The sequence below is a fragment of the Dufourea novaeangliae genome, unplaced genomic scaffold (genome assembly GCF_001272555.1).
Source record: "Dufourea novaeangliae isolate 0120121106 unplaced genomic scaffold, ASM127255v1 scaffold177, whole genome shotgun sequence".
Taxonomy (NCBI): domain Eukaryota; kingdom Metazoa; phylum Arthropoda; class Insecta; order Hymenoptera; family Halictidae; genus Dufourea; species Dufourea novaeangliae.
In genome coordinates this window covers 3,224,040-3,248,122 of record NW_015374070.1, presented here as the reverse complement: position 1 = coordinate 3,248,122, position 24,083 = coordinate 3,224,040, and the positions used below count along the sequence as shown (strand labels likewise).

Genomic DNA, 24,083 nt, shown 5'->3' with positions numbered 1-24,083 from the left:
TGCCTTGGGCCTCCACTCGCAGCAACCTCCTCGTGGTGAGGCCTGGGCAATCGGTATTGTCATCAGTGAAATACTGTAAACTGAAGACAATATCGAGCTAATGGCTGCGAACTTCAAATTTATCTCTTAAAACCACGTTCTATATTACATCGAACTAGGATTATTTTAGAAATCGATATAAGATTCAAAGTGTTCTAAAAATGTCTAGTACTTTGAATGTTTTAGAAAATTATTCGAGATAATGATGTATGGAATTACTGAAAATTACTTTAGATTCCTTTTCCTTTTTCTGTAAATTCTTTGATTGGAATGTGAATGCTGCTGGAAGTATGAACATTTTCACAGGACAATGATAGAAATGGAACTTTAAAACTTTCTTAAGTGTTACAATGATATTTCGTTATATGTTCCATAATGTCTATAATATTGATTTCCCCGCAACATCCATAATTATTACAAATGTCAATATAACGAAATATCTTTTATGCAATGTTTGTGGTGTAATAAAGATTTGTGTTTCGATTACGTTTTTGATACATATTACTCATTTATATGTAACAATACATAATAAAAATATACTCTTATTCCGAAATTTGAAAATATAATATTAATTTCCGTAGTTATAAGAATGAATGTAAGATCGAATATTTTTGGTGATTGTTCTATCTCACATGAAACTTAGAATATTTTAAGGCTATACATATATACGACAGAAAATCTTCGTTTATTATATGGATACGTAAAATAAAAATTTGTGTTTCAATTACTTTTTTGATAAATATTACTCACTTATGTGTGATAATGCAGAATAGAAGTATACTATTTGTATTTGAAAACATATAAACCTTTGTTGTCACTGTTCAATTGTTGTATTAACAATGGAAGGATATTGTATTTTAATTAAATTTACATAATAATATTAGAGTGTTCATAATAGCAATATTAATCGTTATTACTATCTTATACTCGACAAAATAAAATAATAGGTCTGACATTGAGCACTCAAGTTACTGGACCATTTTTTATAATGCACGTATGATTGAATAGTAGATTCATTTATTCTTCTTTATTGAAAACAATGTAATTAAAAGTGTCAATAAAATTGTACCATATAAAATGATTAATAACTAAATTTGCTTAGTTATCTTATTTATGTATAAAAGTGTAGAATAGCACGGGTTAGTGATTGCAACAAATAATGTGCTGGACAGCAGAGTGGGGTGCGCGCACGTGAGAGAAAAATACGTGAGAACGTATGGTGTTCTTAGACAACAATAAAATAGCGTGCAATAAAATAACCTAAAATAAAGGAGCTCTTACTGTATGACTTTATACCTAACCTGTATGCAACAACATTATTTCAATTGCTCCTTGTTAATAAGTTATTAAGATATCTGACCATTGAATATTATAAAACAGATCAGGAGCAATTTTTTTGTACCATAATATTTATGTAAAAAGACCATTTACTATCTATTCTGCAGACAAATAATTTTGTTTTTTCATTAACCCTCTACAGTCCCGACTCGTGCGGGAATCGAATGTCTACTGTACTAATATTCCGCGCCATCTGATTCTTCGGTGGTAGTATTTATCAGAAGAAGGTAAGCTGCCGTATGAATTTCTATGGTACCGTCTCTCGATATAGATTCATTACCGACAATCAGTAAGTCTTTCCACCGCTATACTTTTTCAATAAATAAACAGAAGATCCCAAATATTCGTATATGTTATTATTTATACGTAAATGAAGCTCAGTCATAAAAAACCGATCACCTACATACACCCTTATTATTTAATCGTATACTCTCTAAAACTAAAAGAAATCTGAATATTCAATACATTAATACTTGTATTGAATGTCAAATTCACATAGCGTACAATTATATTTGTTGGAATATTTTATAATGATTTTGGCGAAGTTACTATCATGATAACCACGAACCTGATGCACCCGTTGATTTCTGCTTCGCTTTCTTCGTGTCTTTCCAATGCAGCGTGACGCCTTGCTGCCTGTCCCTTCGAGTCTGACTTAGAAGTGTAGGTCGTGTCTTCGCCTGTGCGGTACCAGAAGGTAGACTCAGAGGTCGATTCTTCCCGCTCACGAGCGCATTTTTGCCCACTAAAAGATGATTCATGGCCTGAGAAGTAGGAGGTGGTACCATGGTCTGCCTTGCACATGCAGCTGCGTCAAGAAAGAATTTATGCATTTTTGCTCTCGTCCTATTTTAAGCGAATGTACATTCACAGCAATTTATACTGACATTCATATATCGATGGAACAAAGATTCATGAAGCTATGATTTGACTTGGCTTCCTAACCGAATATTTCGCTCAATTTTCGAAATCATTACTCGTTTTTAAATAATTAATAAAGCAATCAGCGCATTTCAAGCGGTTTCTGTACCCTTACAGCAGGAAGACTGATATGATTGTGAAAATGAACAATTACCAGATAGTATAATGTGTGCCTGTCGTTGCCGCTCCCGTAGCTTGGCGTACTGCTGTTTCAATGTACTAATATCCAAAGCAAGCCTTTCTCGATCGCTGCTGGGCGCCATTGCCTGCAGTGCGCCAATCGTCTGGGGTATACGATCTACAAGCACGTCTGTCGTGACACGAGCACAAACACAAATGACATCGTGAGAACACCATTGTTAACACATCGAGACAAGCGTATTTTTAGCTTTCTTTACCTTTCTTCAAACGCTGTGCCATACTGAACATCGCAGCAGCGACGGCTAACCTTTCATCCTCCTCCGTATCGCTGTCCTCATCGTCGCTCAGTTTTCTTGCCCACGGAGTGATATTGTATCGGTGCTTCTCCCTTAAACCCGTCACACCTTGCAACGGTCCCATACTGACTATATTCTACGCATGTAAATAATTTCGTTCGAATACAGAGCTGAACGAATTAACATAATACGTTAAACGGATTATGCGCTTTCAACCGTGTACTGCACTATCAAAGTGACACGCGTTGTATCAAATAATTATCATGTTCCGTAAATTGTAACGGTAAACCGATTAAATTGCTAATTATTTTACGCCATAGTATGCATATTACATAGCTGCTGAAGTTTCATCAATTCAATTACAAGCACGCCACGAAATGAATTTTTAAGCAGAACATTGCGAACCTTAATAAGATTATTCGTGTCCGTGAATTCCAGCATCTCTCTAGTTAGGACGCCCATTATGCTGTAGAACTCGTCAGCCGATGTCACGGTCATGATACGACTATAGGAAAACATTTACATGCAATGTATAGTTATACTATTAAAATTTTGAAGACATCGTAGAAATTTAAAGAATCGAAGGAATCTGTAATACGCACCAATGAGTAATCGAATATTTTTACTTCATTCCGTTTTAATTTCCGAGAGAACCACAAATCATATTACGCTATTTTTAGCAAGCACAACGCCGAGAAGCGTACATCGAATTCCAATAACATCGCCGTTTTACTACTCATTGGTATATTTATATGTACAAAGCATGAAATTTACACCTACTCCGATAATCCTTCCCAGATCGTTAAAGCGGTTCTAAGGAGAATTTCGTCCCCCTCGAGAAATATCAAGTCCCAGACTCGAAGGACCGCTTCTTGAGGTAAACAGTGGCAAAATAGTGTAAGGAACCATTGCATCGTGAACACATTCGTCAGGGGTGGCTCGTAACTGCTGCCTAAATGAGAAGTTGGATCAATAACTGAATCATCCATGCTAACAGTTTGAGAGTATGCAGGCTGAGGAATAAATTCGTTCAAATTTTTCTGGCAGAACGTCGGCTTATATTATATTCATATAAGCTGTTTCTCAAACATACACGTTTCCGCTTTTATGTTTCATTGATGTGTTTAGGTATCTCATAACTTCATTCGCATGAAATCCATAAAGAGTAGGCTCAGCGGGATTGCAATTTCCAATTGATAATTTAGAACGTATCACTCTATTATACCAATTAAAAGTCGTATCTCAGCTGAAAACACATGTCACGCATTTCCATGAATATTAAAAAGAATCACAGATCAGATGAACCGTGAGCATAGAGAGAACTGAAAAATCCCAAATATATGTTTTTTTCCGAAACAAGGGTTTATTGTACCATTATCTTGGAAGATAACAATTTCTCCGTTCTTTGTTTTATGTATTACATCTCTCTACTTTGATGTTTCTTTGTACCATCTGTGAATGTACGGACTTCAATCAGATTTTATTCAAAACAGTGGCTCCACTAACTAAGGGATCTAGTGCAACAGGGAGCTATTCAACACCAGTATCGTTGTGAGATATTAAAGTTTTTATGACATGTAGTGTACATCATAGTACAGGCAGAAATTTTGTCACGTAGTTATAAGTTAAGGAAAAATATTTCGGCACCAAAAGATTTCAAAATCTCATTTTTCAACATTTTATAGTATAGCTACCATTTGCATTGAACCTGTGAAATCATTCAAAGTTCTCTACTCCCATCAATCCTCAAGTACGTGACAAATAAACGAAGTGATCAAGATCCAACAATGTTTCCATCGAGTCCATTAAACTAGACCACGTGTTCCCGGAAACGTACACGTGTATACCCTAAAAATCAAAACCATTCCTCTTCCCAAACACGCGTAAAACCAATTACAGAAGAACTTGCTCGAGAAAGAATAACCTGTCGCCTTGTCCTTCGCGTCGTTTTGCAGCGCCTCCAGGTGTTTCGAAAGCTTGGGCAACCTGACCCGCAGGAGGTCACGAAATACCGCCATGTCGACGGACAGGCCGCGGAGATTGTCCGCGAAATATCCCTCCGGCAGGACACCTTCTATCAAGTAGATCATCACCTTCACCGCGGCGGACTCGGCCCGATCCATAACTTGCAGAACGAGGGCGGCGAGCACGTTCAGGCCTTGGCAATAGCCGACGGACTTGTTCCATCGAGCGAAACCGAGCAGAACCCGACGTAGCACCGCCTGATTATCTCTGCCAGCTGCGCCGCAGAATAGGCTGCAGCCTGTCCTGTGTAAATCCTGAAAGGGTCAGACCAACAACGATGATAACGGATTCGTGGTCCCCGTCGTTGGAATCCCCCGGCCGAAATTTCGGATCACCGAAACACATTGGGCAGTGAACGCAGCCTAAAGTGAACCAGACAACGTGCGAACGGGTTTCTCGGTTGCGACTTCTGCGTCTGTGCCGCGTTTAAAGGTCATTCCTTCGTCGCGCGCGACCCACCTAATTGGAAGGCTCATCGGCGACGCTTAATTGCCCGGCGTCGAAGTGATTAATGATCGAAATTTAATTGCGTGTAATTATACTCCGAACGAAGAACCAGCTCGAAGCCGCGATACACAACCGTCGAAGGGTCCTCGGAGTCGCAATTGCGTCACGCGGCCAATTTTTCACCGACTGGTTGTGCAAGAGGAGGCGTATTGAGTTCAGCGGGGTGCTGTTTCGGTCGAACGAAATCGTCCCGAAATCCCACCCATATGATGCGATACTTTTTAAGACTTCTCGGGGAGGTGAAACGTTAAAAGAATTTACAATTAAACGGTCCATTGGTTGTGATTCGTGCGATGAACGTGTGAGAAATGTTTGTCGCCATAGTTTTGCGATGGAAATTGATACGGGACTTTTCTTTAATTATTATATTGAGATACAGGAATAATTTATGTATATTTTTTTAGATCATTAGTAGACTGTAGACTTTATGCATTTATCAGATATACGATTGTTTGAAACTCGGCGAATTAAAAAGTTCAGTAAATTTTAATGAAGATTTCATATTACTGGGATCCTGACAGATTCCTTAATAAGATAAGTATGATTCTATTTAACCGCGTTTTCTATAAATTACTTCTAAAAAATCTGTATTTGTGTAAACTTTTGCAGTCCTAGTTAATACTTAACGAGTTTTAGCAATTATTCTGTATTCATAGAGAATGAAGAAACTTACAAATATAGTAACTTCTTAACCTTTTGACTGCAAAAAACGCGTATAAGCGTTCTTTATTTGTTATAACAAGAAACTCGAAAATGACCATTTTTCAATCCGCCGTTCTTTTGCATCCATCGCACGCTTACTCTGACAACTATAGTTGTTACATTTTATAAAATTTATACAAATTATTAACAAAGAGCATCGCATACAGCGAGCGTCCTGCTTCCGAGTGATTTTCAGTCTAACAATAAGAATTAAAACAGACTAAATAGAAATTGAATGTCACGAAACAATTTACGTACTTCACAACTCTTGTTCAACTCGTTGTACATAGTTTCTCGGTAAAAACAAAATCTTTTCCCTCTGCCCAATTCAAATTTCTTATACAGATTTTACATAGCCACATAATACTTCAATTTTTACCGTATCAAGTACAGTTCGAGTGGACCTTCAGAAGACGTCAACGAGGATGAGATAGGATAAACTCATGATTGGATTAGAATCTACGTGAAAGTTACGAGTGTTACCGATACACAAGGGGGACTATTGTAAAAAAAAGAATGTACATTCTTACTTTAACGATTTGTATACCGAGCTCTTCATCGTCAGGGTTGCTCCATTCGTTAAAGCAGACCTTTTCAGCCTGCTTCCAATCTACGCCGCGCTGCTCCAGATGACGTTCCGCCAGTGTCAACCATAACTGTGAAACATTTCGGATATGAGGATACACGTTGCTTCTTTTTCTTTTTTTCAATGGAACAAGAACGTTCGCAGGATAACGAGAATTTTCTACCTTCTTCCGAAACTCCGGCGGTATGCCTCCCTGCAACCTGGCCACCATTTTCATCGCGTCCAGCCATTGTATGAAACCACTTTCTCCGGGCTGCGGCGTCAGGCTAAACCTCATCTTCGTGTCTTCGACTGTAAATATAATAAATACGACGAGTTAAGGCAACGAAGAGTTTAATGAAACATTGACTGAAACTGGTAGCATCCTGGAAACAGTTAACAATACAAATCGTGATTTGTTACGATCCAGTGAAATTCATTTCGCTTGTCCCGCTGGAGTAAACTAATTAATACTTCAAGAAGGTCCTGTTACTCGAGGAACTTGTTTATCAAAATAGTTTAAGTAGATTAAATTAATGTCAACTTGTTGATTTATTCAAACAGATTGAAATTTCAAATGTATCGAATTTGTGTTAAGTCTAAATTATTAAATGAGAAAATCATTATTTTTGAGGAAAATGACTTGTATAGTTGATTAAATTTCGAAATTTAATCTATTTTGTCTTCCTAGATGAGTTACTAAGTGGGTGATAACAATATTGGAAAATGAGAAAATGAAAGTTATATTTGTCGAATCCGACTTTGACCGAAGTATTTATTATGGTTACTAAAGATTGATTTCGAATAATCGTAAAGAACGGAAATAGCGAACGTCACGGTTCCGTTGAACAAACAGAAACATCGGCGTGTGTCTAATCAAATCGTAATGTCAAAGTTTTTCGATAAAATTTTTCACTCATTGGAGCATCGAATAAATGACGAAAGTATACATATATGTACTTACATAGGTGTTTAAACCGAATCAAACGCTTCGATATTCACGGTACCCGAAGCTCACTAATGCGTTTATCGGGAACAGTTTTATCGTTTTTAATAACCGAAACTTAATTAGCTGTTTTGAATCGTTGAATCGGATGTGTAACAACTTCTATATTGACTATCTAAACGCATAATATCGACAGTTCCTTCGAACGAGGGTATTTAAACAATGCCTTCACTCTAATGTCAAACCAACAATTTCTTCATTTCTCCTCCTGTCTGCTGCATTTCACTTTTATGGATTATATTTATGTACTAATTAGGTCAATGTAGAATGAACAGCTGCATATGATCGCACGACTCCAAAAGAATAAGAGTTTTTATTTAATAACGTGTATAGTATAGTACTTGCCAGAAGTTTGATCCAGATTTGTTCACTGAAAGACTTCCAACATTTAGGCGTTACAAGTGTATGAAATTAATTAATGCAATGTAATGAATTGATGAGTGTATAAGTAGTACATTCACTTGTAACCGTTTCACTCTAACGAAAATACAATTGTAGAGAAAGACTATTGACAATATTCATATACTTACATATACATTTTTATGTATAAGATCACATAGTTATGTACAACATCGTTTAATAAATTATATTAAGTATTACTAAATGACACTAGAAGTGGTTGGTTGAATAACGTTTTGCGAATTGTATGATGTACTATATAAAATGTTTGAATTATTGTTTCCAATAAACATAAAAACATGCAATATTTGTGCCGTACCAAAATAAAGGATCTCTCCTATTATTTAACACGTCACAATGAAACAGTATTAGCTCATTAAAATGATAATGCTCATTTTGATAGACGAACACAGATAGCTGCATCTAGACGCGGCACAATTATCATGCAATTTCTTTAGAAGCAGTATTCAACAGCAATTTGGCTGTATACTACCCAGTTCATTACCCACGTACCTACTATTCCGCTTCAGCGAGCTGAAGTGCACACTTCGCCCCGTCATAAATTTTACAATTCCGTCGGAATAACGTAAACTCATGGTACCTCTATCAGAGTGCATTACAAATACAACGAAAATTGGTTTCCATTATCATTTTGTTGTCCGAGGATCCACCGCGCGGATTTTGTAACTTTGGTCAACTATGTAGATTGCGTCACGAAAAGAATTTCTTCTTTTAAATTTTCATTCGTTAAAGAAAGTTTCACCTCCATTACCTTCGCAAAAGTTTCGTTTACTGCAACGTTCATGGTGTTTCTAAAGAAAGCACAGTGAAACGCGTACTCATTTTCTTGTTATAACAAATAAACAAAAAAAGCATGTCAAACAAATTTTATCTTAAAAAATGAATAGATCTTGACAAATTTTTAAATACGCATTCCTGAGTTTCAGTGAAAGAAGTCTCATTCTCATTTGCAAACTGCTGCTTTTTACTCGTCCTATGTTCATGAATATGCACGAGGTCATGGAACACAAACATTCTAGTAATACATTGACTTACAATACTTTAGATTAACATGCATTAATTCAAGAACATGCAAAGTTCTGCCTAGTTGATCGGAGACACTCAAACAGATTTTAATGTATTCCAAGTCTTCCAGTAACTCGAACACTTCTGGAATTTTTTGTAATTGCGAGCGATATTTCATGTCAAAGATGGATATTATCCTTTCAAAAAAATTGAATCAGAAGACAAAATAAATCATCGTTGGAGTTTTCAATGAAATACACTAGATTATATCACAAACATTGTGAGTTGTTTTTTCGTGAATTGTAGCGAGAAACGACACAAAAGTTTGCAACTACGAAAAATATACTAAAAATTGAAGTTCAATGGTCTTAATAAACCTATTACTTCATTTTTCTCGCAATGGAACCATTAATTGAGAACGGAAATATTCGTTTAATTCTCGGTGCTTTGAATAGTTCGGCAAAAATTGAAATTTTACATAAACTTTGCAGTCTATTAATGCATAATTCATCATTTCTACAACCTTTTTTCATCTCAATTTCAAATTAACAAATACACAACTACAAAATTCTTTGATGTTTATAAAGTAGGCGAATCGATACATATGAGATTCACATAAATTCCTTTCCATTAAATAGATTTATTAAAAAGAGTAAGGATAACGTTTATAACTCGCCTCTCGCTATTCTAGAGGCGCCACATTGAGTCTCCGCGCAACGACAATATCTTCCCAATATCGTGACAAAGCGTTTCCGAAAGTGCTTATGATTGGTCACGACACTTGAATGATCGCGACTGTCAATCCAACATAATTGGCTGCCGGACAGTCGAAGACCTCCTACGGAACACCTTCGTTTCCCACTAAATCCTCTTAGCCTCTACGAACCTCAAGTTCGTCCGATGAACGTATAGCCAACTGAAATTCTACCGAAACCGAATTAAAAGATCGTATCTTACGAGCCATTCTTCGGGCAGCTAGGGGATCTTCTCGCACACACATACACACACACACACAGTACGAACAAATTGCTTCGTGCAAGTGAACAAAGTAAAATTGGGCAACGTCTCCAATTGGAAGCGGGTTACGGTTAACGTGCAATGGGAGGGTGGGTGTAGGGTTCAAGGATTGGAAATAATTGTTTCACCTTCCAGTTCTTCGTACTTCGAACCAGAGCTGGCAGCGTAGGCGGCTCCCGACGCGAAGTTCTTGAGGGAGTTGAAAAATCCGCTCATTCTCCAATTAGGAACGCCACTCTTCTTTCTTCTTCATCGTCGTCACTTTCACCTCTCCCGCCTCTTGTTGCACTGCGTACAGCCGCCTTTCAACCGTTTTCGTGATTCATCATCCGTCGTCGTTGCGCTCAGTTTCACGAGATCGTGCCCGACTGTTCCGCGTTGCGATGCTTCGGTCGCGCGAGACGCATTTTTATCGCGTGTCTGAAATTCAGACCGTTCCCTGTGTTCACGTCTGTGGAAATCGTGTTACGAACGTTTGTTTCGAACGGAAAGGGTTTGGCTGTAAATCACACAGGTTGCGTTCCAGTTTCGAAGGAAATTGATGAGCACGTGATTGATACAGACACATGGCGAAGTTCGGATTATTCGGGATATTAGGGTATTCTAAATAAAAGTGGATTAAAGGTTAGAGAAAGACGAGATTTAAATGTGAATATCACGGAACTGGATATCTAAATATTTATGAGAATGAACGATTTGTGGCATTTACTTGTGAAGAATTTGAAATCGGTCACCAGTTTTTGAAATTTGTGTCACGTAAGTGCAATGGTGGAAATTTAAAAATATGGTCTGTGTGTGATATGAAACTGAAATAATTGAGACACTCGTAAAAATGTCGAATATATTCTACCACGTCTGAGTACATTCATAAATATTTTTCTTTTCGAAAGTCCTCATAGACAATTTTGGTAGTATTCGTAATGTATCTGAGCGCAGTACGAGTTATCAAAATTCAATAGGTAACACTTATGCTACTATGAAGAAATAAGAATTCTAAATGACACTTGATCTTTAACAAACATCACGTTTCCTGGAGAGGCACCAGATGTCTTGATATTTGTAAGCGGGTGTGTACGGGTGTATGGGAACACTGAAATTATTGTATGTATAGATTTAGAAGTCTATATACACTAATAGAGTTGAGAATTCGTAGTTGCGAAACTTTTTGGGAATTTAATTATTCGGACATTTGTATATGTTTCGATTTTCTTCCGTTTCATACTAATATACGCAAGGAAGAATAGGAACTATCTGAACAATTGGAGTTTCGTATAAAGGACACCCACTGTTCTAATTCTGCATTAGTAAAGAAGGAAAACAACAAAAGTGTTATATTTTTGAAACATAAATATAGTCATTCATTATGAAGTTTTAATTTCTGTTAGAGGGAATCTACGCTCATTATATAAAAATAACCGACCGCTTTAAGTTGTTAACAACAACCGTTAGCGCAGCCCCTCCACACTTTCTTAACCCTGTCCGTGCAGACGTACCACCTGTTACGAGACACGTAATGTGGCGTTTGTGCAACGTATGCGATCGATTTTGCGAAGAAATCCACGCTTCCGACAGCGGTATACGTTGATCGGTTATCGGTAGCTCAATGGAAAATTTATGACGCACGGGGGGTGTAATGTTTCTCCTGCGAAAATCTCGGCTTTCAACCCTCGGATCACTTATAAAGAAACATCCAATAGATGTCAATATCGAACTAACAAAACGACAAGACTCAATAAAGTATCAAATATCCAGGAAAGAAAGTTACTTAAAAAAGAATTCTATAATAATCAACGACGAATTATTTAATACACACAAAACTTCAGACATTCTACCAGTAAATAAAAATAATAGCAATATGAAAAATGAATGTGTACATTGTATTTGTCCTAAAGAGTACAGCAGATGTGGTTGCATATGGTTGCACCTCCCACAACCGCAAACACGGGCGCACAACACAAGTCTCTCCACGTATATATATACACATACATATACACACAGATTCACCAGAAATCGTAGCGTTAACGCGAAAGCAGGGATTAGCGTCGAGCCACTGCGTATCGAACGTTTCGATTTATCTAATCCTATTCGGGTAAGGCACATTGATTTCTCAAGTCTTCGCTGGCCCGTTGCTCGCCAACCACACGGAAATGCTAGAAAATAGAACGTCCCAGATAGCAAGAGACCTAGCATCCGGATACGAGACCCTCCTAAATTTTCCTCAAGCTCACATTGAAAATTCAAACTCTCTCCATAATTCCGTAAAACAGGGAGACAGAAGAACGATGTACAAATATTCGATCAGTTGCGTGAACGTCAACGTTCCTCATCCCGGTCAAGGAGAGCACCACCAAAACACATCCCCACGAGACACACACACGCAGGGCCGCGGCCAAAGACGTCTTACCATTTTCAGCGGCAGCGGATCGACGTCGTGAAAGCGGAGTCGACGCCGTCTCTCCGAGCGAACCTTACTCCAGGCTACGAATCCGCTGTCATCTCGCCGTAGCACACTGATGTTTCACGAGGACTCACCAGAAGAACCACATATCTCTCCTCCCCCAGTGTACAAAACCCTCTGCGACAGCGTGCGCCCCCCCCCCCCTTTTGATCCACGCACTTTCCTACATGCAGGGGGGGCCAAGCTGAAACGATCGAACTCGCAGCGAACGAAATGCACACACCGATGGAAACGAACCGAACTCTGGGTGCCCACCCTCTGTCTCAACGGTCGAGCTCTTCCCTGCGGAGAATCAAAGAAAGCACACAGCCTTCTTCTTCCAGAGAGAATCGTCAGACGAGTCGTCAGCTGAACGGACAGGTTACGCCGACGGATGGTGAAAGAGAGAGAGAGAGAAAGAGAGAAGTTGGTGGTGCGCGCGCGCGTCCACCGTGACAATAACGTAAAATATCGCGGCCCGTACAGGAGGGGTGGTAGTTGTCTCGTGGAACCCTGCAATAGGCACTGAAGCCGTTCCACAAACCGTCCGCTCCGGCTGCCTTGGCTATCAGCCGCCGCTGGCCCGTTAGGCCGCATGCGCGGACGCCCACACCACCACCACCACCATCGGGCGCGCAACCACCCCACTGCGAGAGGAATTTGTATCCGTTGGGGTGTTCGTCGCGTGCGCCTTTAGAGGACGGCGAACAGGAACGCCGTGACTGCTCCCGTAGGGGTGCCTCGAAATCCGGTTCTTATCGTTCATTTTTTTTTTCTCTTTACCTCCTCGGTGAACCATCCACGACGACGCACTATGCCATCAGGGTTACGTCGCAACCACTGGTGTAATTTGTATTGTGGCGGCGGCGACTGGAGACCTTTGTTTTTTGTGTAGACGTCCCTCAGGGGGGTGAGATCGAAGCTTCCCAACGGTTCACCCCTCTCACTGCTAGGTTTCTATCGAACGGTGGATGAAATGCTTGAGGTTAACGTTTTCACGAATGCTGCTTCGTTATTTTGCTTTTTTTTTTCAGGGAATCATCGGAGAGGTTGGATGTATTGTTTCTTGTTTCTAGGGGGAAAATGTTAGCTGCGAGGTTCTGTAGAGGTAAATACATCAGGTACACGATACGAATGCTTATCTCACGTCGTCGTTTCACGGTGCACAGCCGTCGATTTTAATACCTGTGCACAACAATGCCGCGTAACTATGGATCGATGAACTTATCGACTCGGTTCTCTTTATGGGTCAGTCGGAAATGCCGTCAGAGTCTGTAGGAAACACATCTCTGAGACTAAGGCCAACGGATATGTTCCTGTATCCACGCGTTCTTCGCGATGAACGTCGCACTAGAGTTCCTAGAGACGCTAGTATATAAATAATTTTATTGGGTTGGGTAGAACAGGAGTTTTTTTAATAATCACTTGTAACCCTTGTATTGTTGATTCTGATTTACCTGTAATAGGTACGCCTTAGCACGTTACGGTGCACGATTTTTTTTTAGCCTTTATGGGCTCAAGTCTCCTCCTCGTGACGCAGATCTGCGATAACTTGCACCGAAGTGTTAAATAACGACTGGATTACGAGTTTCAATACTGTTATCGGACAATATTCAGTGTGGCAGTGAAATAGTGACTTAGTTACGATTAGTGGGCCAAACAAGGTGTTTCATAACATGCGGGAGCCACTTCGACATGTGGCCTATTTGTTCTCAGAGGACAACTGTGCAGCTGCTTACCTATAGGGTGTGCCATTTAAATCGATCCCTGTAACTATCTTCGAAACTGTCGACGATACCGGAAAAATGTTTCAGATAAAGGTTGTATTGTTTCCAGGGGGGGAATAAATTGATGACAGTAGTTTTTTCGTAGGTTGGCGCGTAAAGGGTACATAAAGGTCAAATTTACATTCTTAAATGAAACCATAAATTTTGTATCTGTAAAAAAGTATTAAGCTATTTATGCCAAACAACGATTTGTTTAGAAGATATTTTAATGCAAAAATTGCGAAGTGGTACTAGTAATACGATGTTTACCTTCTTAAAGTTCATGTTCAAATGTACATTCTTCAGCCTGCATGCAAAGATTTACTCGGTTCCCAAATGACCTAACATTTTCCAGCGTTTCTTTCGAAATTTGTTGACATTCCATCCGTATAAGCGCAAGATGTTAAATGTCACGCGTATCTGTATCGAAATAGAGTATACCACTTTGCAATATTGACATTGAAATATCTCCTGAACCAATAGTTTTTCGGCATAAATAACTTCATATTTTTTTATCAACCGATCCATTAAAAAATATAATGTTCGATCTAAAAACAAAACTTGCCTTTAATATGTCCACCTACAAAGATACTACTCAAATCAAATTATATCTCCCTTGAGACCATTCAACTTTTATCTGAAACATTATTCGATATTATCAACGTTTCCGAAGATATTCGGGGGGATCCGTTTAAATGGCTCATCCTTTATACAGGAAGTGCTGGAACTGGTTATCTGCAGCCTAAAAATTCGATATGGGTCAGAATCGACCCAGTATTGGTTTCACCGCGTTGCTGGGATGGTTGACCCGTCGAAGGTCAATCCGAGGAAATCGATACTCCTCACGAAACATTCCCCTTTCTCTAATTACAATTTATTGGCCCTTTATTACAGCTGAAAAATAACACACCTACATTGAATAGAAACTTCTTCCAAATTTAAATACACAAATATTAAAATTCTTCTTCATTTATATCTTCTTTAATATCAAGCATTAAACACGTAAAATAACCCGAAAAGTGGCCCCATAAAATTATCAGACTTTGTTCAAGGTTCAAGCATAAATAAAACCAGAGAAATTTTATTCACGCGTGTATAAATGTCCTCGGAGAATGAATATGTATCCGTAAGAACGACGGAACGATATCGTTTCATGTTCCTCTGATTACTGCCAATGATAAGCAGTATACGTTATCGTTCGCGTGGTTAGGGGGCGGAAATAATTAGGAGCACTGCCAAGAGATCAGCGATACGTTTCGCTGGATAAAGTCGACACGCCGGTACAAGAAATAACGAGAACAAAAATCGCGAATTATCGACATTTTCCGGTTTAAATCTGACACAATCGTCGAAGATAACGAATCCAGTTGAATATTGATTAAATAAGACAAAAGGATGTCCGTTTGTTAGATAGAATTACCGTGTTCGGTGTGCACAAAAGCTGAATCTCGCGTATTGTCGCGTTCGATCAAGACACGCGACCCTTTTCCATCGCGGAATCCGATTCGATTCAGTTTGATTCACGAGTAACTCCCTGTGATCGCTTACTTTCGGATTCCGCGCGCAGTTGGCGGTCAGTGCGCTTGAATTTCAATGAACTAGTAATCTGGCTGGGCATTCGAGCGATGTCGCTGGCCATAGCTTGACTCTAATTCAAATTTTTTCACCGTGACTCTTTTATTCGTCGCGGATAGAATTTTGCAGAATTTTATATCGTTTCCAAACCTGCTCTTACCGCGGGTCTTGGTTTATTAGGAAATATAATTTTAAATAAGAATTACAGTTGAGCGTGCAGTTTGATTTTGTAACTTGTTTAAAACTTTCTTCCAGTAAATATTTGCACGCAGGACGATTTTCTTCTCAACTTTTGTTCGTACTGATGATTTCTGTGTAGTTTCTTAAATTTGCGATATAATCGGATTAATAGTTTCATCGACCAAGTTTTGCGTGAGGTAGAACTTTACCAAGAACGATTTACCGAAACATTTGTTTTTGGTTACGGTGTGACCCGTTACTTTAAATAGTACTTGAAAGTTTATCTAGTTCCGTAAAATTTCTTAATTATGGTTCCGTGGTCAAAAGGCAAAAAGTCACTGTAACGTGAGTTCAGAATAAAAAATTAAATAAAATTTAAAATAGCTTAAATATAACCTAACGAAACTTTTACTTTTTTACTCTTAACGTATAAAATTCCTTGACAAAAATGTTAAAATGAACTTTTCCAATTTTCTTCTTCGTAAAGTGATCTCCATAAGTATCAGTTTGCACATATAAGCAATGTTTCAAGTTAGAAAATATAGCATAAAATAAGAAACTACCCAAAATGGTGCGTGTAACATAGAATTTTATATCGAGTTCTTTATATATTTATGTGTCCCTTAACGTAGCAAGAGGTAAATGTCTTTAGTGTATTTTTTTATGTAACAATAAATTGTAGGAATTGTAACGAACGGCACAATATAATCAAGGGAACATTTCTGTACGTAAACATTCAACTGAAAGCTTGGGTATTATGTAAAACCGTGGGCTTTACGATAATCGATATAATCATCAACGCATAATCCGCGCGGATATTATTCAGCAGATGCGCTCATTTCGTAAGACCGTGTTTTTGTTGCCCAAAGCGGGCACATCGGGGTAATGGCGCGGAAACGGTTACTTAATATTTCGAACGCTTCGCTGAACTATTGAAGCACCCCGGCAGAGAGCAGAGTTTCGAGGCATTTGAAAAATTGCGCGAGGTCAATAAGTTTTCTGGAAGTTAAGGATGAAAAATTACCCCGCGAGTGTCCACGTCGCTCTGAAAAAGACTGTCGTGGAGAAAAATAAAACGGTGAGAAAACTGAGAATAAAGCGGTAACCAATACACCAAGAAAATTCGAGTCTTCTTATCTTGCTCCGAAATGTGTCACGTGCATCTCGTACATAACTAACTTATATAATAGATTGCGAATGTTTATGGAAATTCACCATTTTGGGCGTTAGTATATAAAAAGCACAATTGGCCAGAATTCTGTTTCCTATAGTAGAGTAAGTGACCTAACTATGGACAGATTAGTAGTGAGTTGTTTTCAAGAAAAACTAACAAATAATTCATCATTTTTTGTTCATACTCTCTAGTAAATTTTATTTTTCCTGAACCCTAAGAAAACATTTTTTATGGAATAATTAGAAATTAATGAAACACTGGACAAGCAAAAAAAAAAGTGTTTTTGCACCCACTATGAAGCCTTCAAAAAGAAAAACGTTACTTTATTCCACAAAAGAATGTTATTTATCTTTACGTCTTGGCACTTGCACTTCGATCTTCTGTTTTAACATTAAAATACGAAATTTAATAAATCAACGAGTTAAAATCGGAGTTAAACTTCATTGACAAAAAAAAATTACTTCAGGTGTTATATAAATACAGTGTTTTTAATTCATAAAAATACAATTAACCCTGCATAATGCGGACACCATCCGTAATAAGGTCCCTTACCCTAGAGGTTTTAATATATTAATAGTAATACATAAGTGTTATTCACTTTTCACAGAATCTGTATTTTGTTACGTGCTGCAACTCCGCAGTCTACTTATTAATAACTGTTTCTACTACTAATCTTGATATTTGAGAAGAAATGTGTAGTGACAGATGTATTAGTATAACTTTTCTTAAATAAAGTTAAAATATTGTAGACCACAGGTTTATGTCACTAATTTTTATAACAAATACTCCGTTCATTTTCCCATGAAAATATTTCATTCCATAACTCTTTAATCTCCGACTTCTGTCACTTCACCAAAGTCTCATAACACTAAACACTTAGATCGAGCGATAAAATCGCCATAGCGAATGACTCCTAATTACATAGATTAATGTACCTCTTTATAGCGCCTCAAATACAAGTCCGTCGATCGTAACCGATAATAAAAGTAATCCCGCAGAGTCACTAAAATTTTATCGTCGCAGTCAATCGTTAGCCTCAAGGGGTTGAAAAAATGGCTAACCCTGAGAATCTAGACAACCCTTAGAAGGAAAGGACCCCAACTGTCGGACTTCGATTTTAACGGAGTTTTGTAAGATGATAATACATATACAGGTTCCTAATAATACAAATATGTGAAATATTAGGTGTAGACACTCGATAGTTACAAAGTAATAAACAATTAAAGTTAGGAACTTTCAAGATGCTATGAATATAAATCAAAGTTATCGAAGTTGAGTTGACCAAGTGAAACAAAAATATTTCGGTGAACGGGAATCTATCTCAGGACCTACGATTTATCAGCCAAGCAACATTATAACTTCGACAAGTTTATTTAACTTTTATTTATAGTACATCTTGAAAGTACGTAACTATAACCGCTTACATTTTTGAAATTATCGAATGTCTATACCTAATATATCAAATACACTACTGGCAAAACGTATGGGATCGGAGTTAGTGATTAATGGAACAGTAACTGAATATTCTGTTACAATGTAGTAACAGTTACGGGATCAGTACATACAGGGTGGTCCATCTAAACGTAGCCACCTAAATATCTCCTTCAGTTTTGATTATATAAAAAATATATTCTATGTTATTTGAATGGTGTCAATGGATGAATACTCTGCAAAGAATATTTTGTGCCAAGGTCATGTTTTTGGGAGTTATTAAGGTCACAGATGTTTTTTACATATCAGTGTATATTTTGTCCTTTACATATTGTAGATGGCATTCAAAGATATTAATGACATGACCTTAAAATGACTTATGGTTACCTTCAGGTGGACTACCCTGTATACAAATAATTTCCAATCAGTTTTAACACATTACCTTTATCAAATCTTTGTAGAACAATATTTTTCTCTTTCTTTACTTATCAAACCTGATCTCATACTTTCGGCTGATAATATAAATCATTAGCAAACTGTACACTATCATCTTACAAAACTCGTTACCATCGAACTCGGACCAGTCGGAATGCTTCCCTTGTTAAAAAAGGGCTTGCAATAAATCCAGTAAAATAACAAAAATAAAAACATTCGCTCTTCCAATCTACAAGCAATTTCGAAGAGTACCGTACCTTCATATTTTTTTTTAAACTCGTCTGCATAATAATTCCATTATGAAGTTAAATATCTCCGCCGTGGTGGAATGCGCGAAGTTCGTCACGCAATGTCTCGCAACGCGTCGCCCATCTCGGGTTCATCGTGCTGAACGCAGAGCCCCGAAGTACATAAAGTGGAAGACCCCGAGGAAAGTGCCGCATTTCCGTGTCACAGGCGCAACATCATTAAAACTTTATCAATGACGGTCTGGCCGGTCGGTGATTCGGCCGTTTTCTACCGTCCTAGCGGGGCATGCGTGGTCCGTTCCCGATTACTCGTGCCCGGCAAACGTCTAATTATTGATCACCTCGTGCACCGGCAAGTGAATAGAGAGAAGGCTGCCTTTTTGTTTTCCGGAAGTGTTCGGCGACGACACGTATGTGTGTGTGTGTGTGTATTTGCGGTTCCCGATACCGCCGTTAAAAGTATCGATAACGCGATCCCTCGAGTGCCCGTTTTTCGAGTGGTGCGCTACTAGCTGAAAGTGTGTCCCTCTCCCACCCTCTCGCCGCGGCCGTCAGAAATACTCGCGTCGTCACGTACCACGCTCCGAGTATGCCACGCATTATCGTGCTCGTGAAACTTCAGCAATTGCATGGAAATTACGTAAGAATATTCCGAAATAACTAGACCGAAAATAGGTTGGAAGGCGACTTTGAACTTTCCAGCACGCTCGATTTCACAGGAGAGCGGAAGACACGACTATGCTTTAAACGTGTTTGCTTGTTAATTCTGTTGATATTGTTGAGAGACTGTGGTAGAGGGGGAGAGTGGATATGTTCGCTCATATTTTAGAAATTATGTTGCTTATTTGTATTCAGACGTTACGAAAGAAGTTGATTTACGAACAGTGACAAGGAGTTCTGGGAATATTTTTGCGCGTTGTTTCGAGCAGAATAAATATGTGAAATATAGAGAAGCCTAGAAGTGTCTTTTCTGAAATTCTCTGGGGGACCTGGGAAGTCATGAATTCCTTCGCGAAGATCACTAGACATATAGATCAAGTCCCTTCCAGAAGTCTTTGAAATGTTTTCAGAAGACTCCTGGAAGACAATCGTCGTCCTCGTGGAAAACCATCCAGACATGTTTACAGAACTATGGAGCCTCCTTCAGTGGATTATGTAGAGTCACTGAAATTCTCATGAAGTTCTTCCTGAGAGGTCTCCAGAGGACAAGCGACCTCTTCCTGGTCGTCCTTCGAAGTATTCTCGAAGGTCGCCGAAGACCAATTAAAGTCTACGGCAAGTCCTTCCTTAGAATCCCCAGAGATCGCTCGAGATCCCCCTATAGCCACTGGATGAACTCATGGAAGTCTTCAGCGTGTAACCAAAGTATGCTTCAAAGTTTCCATAGTCCCCGCCAGGTCTTTTTTAAAGGTTCGTAGAGGTAATATGTATGATCCCCTCCGGAGAAGTATCATTAAACTCCAATAATTTTAATTCCAGTTACTCAATATACATGATCCATAATGTTTTAATTTTAGAGTAGAATGAAAGATTAATACTACAGGTCTGACACACACTTTAATTGCATGCAACATGTTTATTCCATTGTGTGACACGGGTTCGTTTCGGTACTCGTCAGTTCAATTTCTACTCGGGCTGTTCCATATTTATGAATGCAAACCAGCGATAAGATAAATAATAAGGAACTTGCGGTGGCGGAACTGTGTAAATCGCATCGTCGTTTTTGAACCGTCGAGCTGAACAAAGATCGTTTCTTGCAACACGACATTTTTGTCCGGGGTAAAAACGAAGCACCAAGTTCCGAGTAAGCAAGACTACGCGGAACATTTGCGTTCCGGTATCATAAAAGAGTCTATTGTTTATTCAGGCTAACCGGCCGCGGTTAAAACGTTGCTGCGCGTTCCACGTTACTTCCTGCTCTTCTAATCTTGGAAATTTGCATAAATGTAAAGTGCGATCCGTAATGACACATAGTAGCTTCAATATTACAAAAAAAAACAGTGTTACCACAAAATAACAGGATGTCCTAGGAGAGATACAAGTTTTTACGATAAAAGACATCGCGATGGTTTGCATTCGTTCGCAATTGCTGGCGTATATTTTTCTGGCACAAGTTTTAATCTGACCTCGAGACACTTTAAGTCTGCAGTTAATTAACAAGGTCGTCGACTTTCGATATCCATAGCAGGAAGGATGAGATAATATGAATATGTTAAAATGTACTCACCACGTTTCCTGCTGTGAGCTTGAAGGTACGCTGTAATTATGTCGCACTGTTTTTCACGTTTGCTGCTGAGATAATCCTTTCGACGCAGCTGTCGGATCAGTATGCCACCGGTATGATTGATATGGTCGCGTAAATTCAATATTAGAACTTGAAGTTCACTTTTGCCTGTGAAATTAAAGAATACATCAATCGTTAATAAAAAGTGTGTCTAAAAATTGTAACGCTGTATAAATCGTTCGGACAAAAAGTTGATTGTTCGAACTGGTTTGGACTAGAACTTTATGTATTCGGATAATCGAATAATTCGAATAATTCGAATACTCCAAAGAATTCCAATATTTCGAATACTCCGGATAATCCGAATATTTTGAATACCTACTTTGAATATTCGAATGATTCGAATATCAAATTCGAATTCAACTGCTATTCGAATATTGGTAACACCCCTAGTTTGGACATTTTATCCATCACTGCGTTCGCTATCCAATGGTTAATAGACACTTCGAATCACCGAGTACGTTAAATAAATCGAAGAAAATGTTAGCAAACACTGGATGCGAAATGCAAAAAGTGTCAGGGCATACAAGGCACCTCGAGATTGCGCGAGATATTTTTAAATTGAAGGGGGCACGTTTACTCGGGGGTGGGGGTCAGGTTAAGATGAAACAAGGCGGGACACCGCGGGGAAGCCTGTGAATTGAAGCCGCAATCTTGATAACGGCCCGAAAGGGCTCTCCCTGCTGTATACACTTGCCGAAGATTGCAGTTTTCCAACTCTTTCCCGCTGTTACTTATGCTCCCTGTGTTCTTCGATCTCACTAAAAGAAACAACCGACTGCCCTGACTATTTTCTTTGATCACTCTGATTGGTGAGGCTAAATGTTCTGAATCGCAGGACTCAGCAGTCCGCCTAAGCTCGCCTCGACTTCACATAAGCTGAATTACATTGACTTCAGCGCGTTAAAATTCAAATTGGTGAACTTCGCGAAACGGTAATCGCGTCGAATACAAAAACATCGGAAAAGAAATCCCAGCTGCCTGTCGGGTTTACATTTCACGTGTTTGCAATCTACCCACGTCTTCCCGCCATTGTGTATTCATATCGACGCGGGACCATCAGGATTTAGTGAAACGTCCCATGATTTTGTTTTACAGATCGTCGGGGTAGTTAATGTATTTGATGTATACGGGAATCTCTATAGTTCGATTTAAATATTATAATACATTTTTGTTGTATTTTTTAATTCTATGTACTTGTTCGTTACCGTAACGCGACTTTAATGTAAATTGAAGGGAGTACCTACTTGGAATTTTTACGAGGGAAAAAAGAATTTCTTTATAGGTTTCGACTTAAAGTCCACGCATCGTGTCTATGGAGATAAAAGAAGTGGTTCCCCTACCCGGTTGGAAAGAAAGGGGAAAAAGTAGCACTCCAAGTCAAAGAACCTTCTTGCCTCGAAGTCAACGAGGTCGCTTGTCTGTCTGGGCGCTACGACCTCTTGTCTCGTCAGCTTCTGCCGAAGTGTCTTCTCCTAATTCGGGCGAATTTCGAATTTACCGCGTCACGTTAAATCGATACCGTCGGTAAAATTAAAACGCACGAAGGAAACGTTAGTTAAAAATTCGCCATACGTTAATCAATTAAGAAACGGAATTAACAGAACTTGTAATAATTTCAGCTGTTTACCCCCAATAACAGAACATTATGAGAAAAAGTATTAATTACAGAATTTTCAAACATTCAATTTGTTTATTGGACGTTTGTTGTATAATTAACGAGTTCAATTCAACTTTATCTCGGAATTCTACCCACTGAATAATCAATTCCTATGCGCTCGCAAAAAGGAAGCTTCCGCAATAAATGTTCTCAGGGTAACCCGTTTATCAGACACCCACGTTCCTTCCTTTTTCCCCGTGTTATAGACATTTGTATTCTCTTATTGAATTACTCTTACTTTTCCACAACAGACGCGCCTTTTGCAAATGCGAATGCTGCGGACGCCCCTTCAGGGACGAGACTGTCGAGTCGCTTTCCGTTCGTCCCCTGTCACCGTCTGGAAATCCGTAGATATCCAGCAACAGCTGATCCACCAACGACGAGATGTTTCCTTTCCCTCTTTCGAACGCGTTGGGTAGCGGCGATGGATACGTCTGAAAATAATATCCACTTTATTGGTAAACTTTAACGAAACCCAACACCTGATCATGTAAACTCCTCCATTCGTTCCACTTTCTGTCGATACAATTCTATTTTACAAGAGAGTACCGAAGACAATACTTGGTTTACCTTCACAGAATTCTTTCATTCTGTTCCATTCTCTGAATATGTAGTGTAAACGAGAAATTACCGTCGAGCCAGCTACAAACGAAATAAGAGTCTTTTTTATTTTTTACTGGGTACGTAATACTCTTATTTACTCTTTACATTAAGGGTTCAAAATACGAGCAGGCTATGCAGAGTAAATGTGGTCTGAATAAACCAGGATTAAAGCAGAAACATCTGGTCAGTGCAACGTACGTTTAATACACGCAACACAAATAAATCTTCAATTATCACCGAACACAATCTAGTTAGTCTTCGTACATTAGCATTCTTTAATTCACCAAGCACAACGTAAGAAAGAATGT

At 38.8% G+C, this 24,083-nt stretch overlaps 1 protein-coding gene across 1 annotated transcript in view; it reads right to left on the bottom strand.

Annotated features, from left to right (window-relative positions):
- The window catches only part of LOC107190344, a 32,875-nt gene that overhangs the window by 8,218 nt on the left and 574 nt on the right, over positions 1-24,083 (bottom strand). The window contains 10 exon segments of the mRNA XM_015579137.1: positions 1,946-2,185; positions 2,453-2,596; positions 2,697-2,871; positions 3,141-3,240; positions 3,516-3,687; positions 4,660-5,014; positions 6,500-6,625; positions 6,719-6,846; positions 21,456-21,620; positions 23,411-23,606. Coding sequence (XP_015434623.1) covers positions 1,946-2,185; positions 2,453-2,596; positions 2,697-2,871; positions 3,141-3,240; positions 3,516-3,687; positions 4,660-5,014; positions 6,500-6,625; positions 6,719-6,846; positions 21,456-21,620; positions 23,411-23,606 — 1,801 coding nt within the window.